The sequence below is a fragment of the Austrofundulus limnaeus genome, unplaced genomic scaffold, assembly GCF_001266775.1.
Source record: "Austrofundulus limnaeus strain Quisiro unplaced genomic scaffold, Austrofundulus_limnaeus-1.0 Scaffold955, whole genome shotgun sequence".
In the NCBI taxonomy this organism is placed as follows: Eukaryota; Metazoa; Chordata; class Actinopteri; order Cyprinodontiformes; family Rivulidae; genus Austrofundulus; species Austrofundulus limnaeus.
The window spans coordinates 81,040-84,603 of NW_013953357.1; the positions used below are offsets into that span (position 1 = coordinate 81,040).

The 3,564-nt window shown below is 38.8% G+C and overlaps 1 protein-coding gene across 1 annotated transcript in view; it reads right to left on the bottom strand.

Moving 5' to 3' along the window:
* The window catches only part of gxylt2 (glucoside xylosyltransferase 2), a 19,486-nt gene that overhangs the window by 2,376 nt on the left and 13,546 nt on the right, over positions 1–3,564 (bottom strand). The window contains exon 6 of the mRNA XM_014029812.1: positions 1,731–1,903. Coding sequence (XP_013885266.1) covers positions 1,731–1,903 — 173 coding nt within the window. The remainder of the gene's footprint in view (positions 1–1,730; positions 1,904–3,564) is intronic.

The following is a 3,564-nucleotide window of genomic DNA, read 5'->3' on the forward strand; positions in this document are numbered from 1 at the left end:
AACTAATCGGGGATCCCTTTAAAATCCTAATAAGACGTAGTTGGATGTATTTCAATCAGTTCGACATAAAAAAGGGGCAGGAGTCCTTCTGTGACTCGTCTCCTGCTGCTTTGAGTGACAACAATGTCAGAAGAGCTGAGGTTTTTTTTCCTTCTTTTTTCTCAGGCCTCTCTCAGGCTATGTGCACGCTCACAATCATTTCCCCAATAATTATTATTTACTCAAAACGCCGCAGACACATACACACAGATACACACACCCTGGTAATACTGTACACCGCAGTATTTTGTTTAGGTTATATCGCGGTATGAAAATGATTAATAACACTCACCCTGATGTGACTCTTCGACCACCTCTGATGCACTATTTAGAGATGTTTATTTTACAGTTTCACACATCAATAAACTTATGTTATGTATGTAAAAAGTATGTTATATTTATGACTCACATGAGTCAGCAGCCAATTTACACTGAGTTTTTAACCCAGTTTTTAACCTAGTGTGATACTACCTATAGTACTCATGTTGTATTCTCAGTACTTGTAATTCTCTACTGCACTCTTACAGTGTACACCCACTAGACTTATATTTGCTACCATGACACTAGCGCTCATCATCAGAGGAGACGTCGGCGTCTTATCGCAGCTTTACAGCAACAAGCTCCTTACACTTGGGAGTGGCTACGTATGCTGTGCTTTTGGAAAAATGTAGTTGGTGAGTTTAATACTTTCTTTTACTACTTCAGTGATTTCACTACTACTTTTACTTCCTGTTATCTTCTTCTTCGTCGTCTTTTTCACCAGTAGAAACAGTCGGTTCTTGATCACGCGACTCCCGTGATGCGAAAAAAGTGTTTCCATTGCAGTTTTGTGAAATACACCAATTTCAATACGGCCGAAAAACCACCTCTTCCCAGCGCAAAATCATTTAGTCGAAAAACACATATTTTTTTCAAAATTGACGTGTTTCCATTGAGCAAATTTATTTTCGAAATTCTAATTTGCGCATTTTCATGGTCAATGGATTCACAGCTACAGAGGCTGGGAGTCCTGTTGCTTGAATTTTGAACCTGTTCTAGAAATTAATGCAATAAATTTTCTCTCAACATAGCCAGAGTCATCGGGGGCTCCCTCCGAACTGCTGAAATTGGATCGGACTGTTGCAGTTTGGTGAGGAAASTGGTATTATTTTGTTCTCAGCTTGGAGGCTTCCACCCTTTCTTTCTCCGTGTGCGAAAACCAACGCTGAACAAGCACATGATCGCGTGTCCACTGTTCAGCTTCGGACTGAGCACGAGGAGACCTTAACACATCTGGAGACCTARGTTCTGACACCCGCAGAGAAGCTCTCCTCTGACATGTCCAGGTCTTCAAAATACACTGACAATCAGCCCAGTGAGTGAGTAGCAGCACCATGATAGCCTTTACACCAAAGTTTTTTTTTTTAAATTTACTAGGATCCAGTGTGAAAGGACATTTTTTTTACTCTGAACACTAGATCAGAATTGCAAAGTGAGTGCTGTGAGTGAAATTTCTTGTCCTGACCTTTTAGTTTTGTCACCTCAGAGACAAAGCTCACTTCAAATCAATACTAGGTTGTTTCTAGAGATGGCTTTAGCTGTACGAAAAACATTTTTATACTGACAGAAGAGCCTTCTGCAGTGTAAGGGAATGGGAAACAGCAGCCATGAAAACAATAGCACAACCTCGACCACTCTTCAGGAACACTCACATCGTGTATGGCATCGTACATTACTTTGAACGCAGGCTGCTTGTCGTCGTGATAGACGCCTCGGTTACCGTGGAGGATGGACACACCCTCCTCCTCAGCAGTTTTGCAGTTACTCCCATACATGCAGTGGTCCGGCCTGTAGTTCCACTGGCAGGGAAAGATAAAGAGACACTCTGGAGAAAAAAGACACGTTGTTATTACGGGAGTAAATCACAAGCTTTATCACAGTTCTACATTATATCAATTCGTCTGGATGACGATACAATGTTTCTCAACAAATCTGTCATGATATGATTTCAATTCARTTCCAAAGTCTTTGATTGATATCGATCCACATCGGGCATATGARGAAATGGWTTGATGTTTTCGTTTTGCCTAGGGATGTCCCGATCAGATACTCWGTACCGGTGGCAGATATGGCCATTTTTTGAAAATCAGGTKGAATCMGATTTAGTCATGTGATCGGGCCGATCCAGTTTTCAGCATCATCATGCTTTACAYCTGCCGTTAAGAAGTCAAGACGCACACAAGTATACAACCATGTCCACAGTGTGGGAACACTTTTCAATAGAAAACAATGATGAAACTYCATCTTGCAAAATCTGCAAACTGGATGTTTCTCATGGTGGGAACAGCAGGGCTCGCTTTAATACTACRAACCTTGRCACTTAGAYAGAAATAAAGCTATCAGWTCYGTATRGGATCAGTATCGGATCYGTATTGGAAAGACTAGTCATTAAAAAWAATCAGATTTTATCGGGAGCCAAAAAATCTGGATCGGGACATKCCTAGTTTTGCCTTYATGTAACTCTGGGGTGTCAAACTCATTTTCACTGAGAGCCACATGATTAAAGGATTATCATTGATGATCAACATGCAACATGGGAGATTAAGTTTGTYGTCAATGCTGGWTCCAAAGCAGCTTATTTTAAGACATTATTACTGAGCTATCTAACTAAAGTGCTCAGTTACATATAGCCAACAGCTCAGGGGCAGGATAAGGACTATTATCTTTCACCTTTTAAATTTGTTTATTTTGCTGCATTTAACCATAAATTTTACGTTTACCATCGATATAAGAAACAATTTTCATATTATGGTAAGTAAAAAAGAAAAGGACAGGAGTCACCCGCGGGCCTTGAGTTTGACACATGTGATGTAACTGAATCATTAATCATTTAATCTGTATACTGATTTAAATTGATGAATTGTTACACCCCTAATTATTACAGATCTGTTGCACTAGAAATGAGAAAATGTGAAATCAAAACACAACCTGTCACATYAAAGTGGTTTGTTTTGGAAAAACCCATTTCATAGGGTGATAATAACTGAATTTATTTGTATTAATGTGCATTTTTACATCACTTGTTTAGAAAACAGAAAAACGCATTTCCTAACAGCAGCCTGAATTAGAAAAGTATAAAACAGGCCTAAAATGGCAACTAGTACAGAGACATTTTTTGTGTTGCAAAAGCTCAAAACATAAAAACTAAAAAKCATCTTTATTAGTCGTTTGATTCCTTTAACTTTATTTTATAATGAGATTCACTCCTTGTACTGAATATAAAAAGATTAAAGTGTGAACTAACTGTCTGCATGACCAGGYAAATCCAAGTTAGTTAATGGTGTTATAGCAGTTTTTGTCTTGAGTAAACCTGATTAGCTGTGGTGGCCATCTAGAACTGAMCTGATTCCAATAGTTAACCAGTCGATGTACATTTGATGTGAGTTACATTGCTCAGTAATAATGTCTTTATAATGTCTTAAAATAAGCTGCTTTGGATCCAGCATTTCATCCACTGGTTTGTGAGAAGTATTACCAAAGCTATAG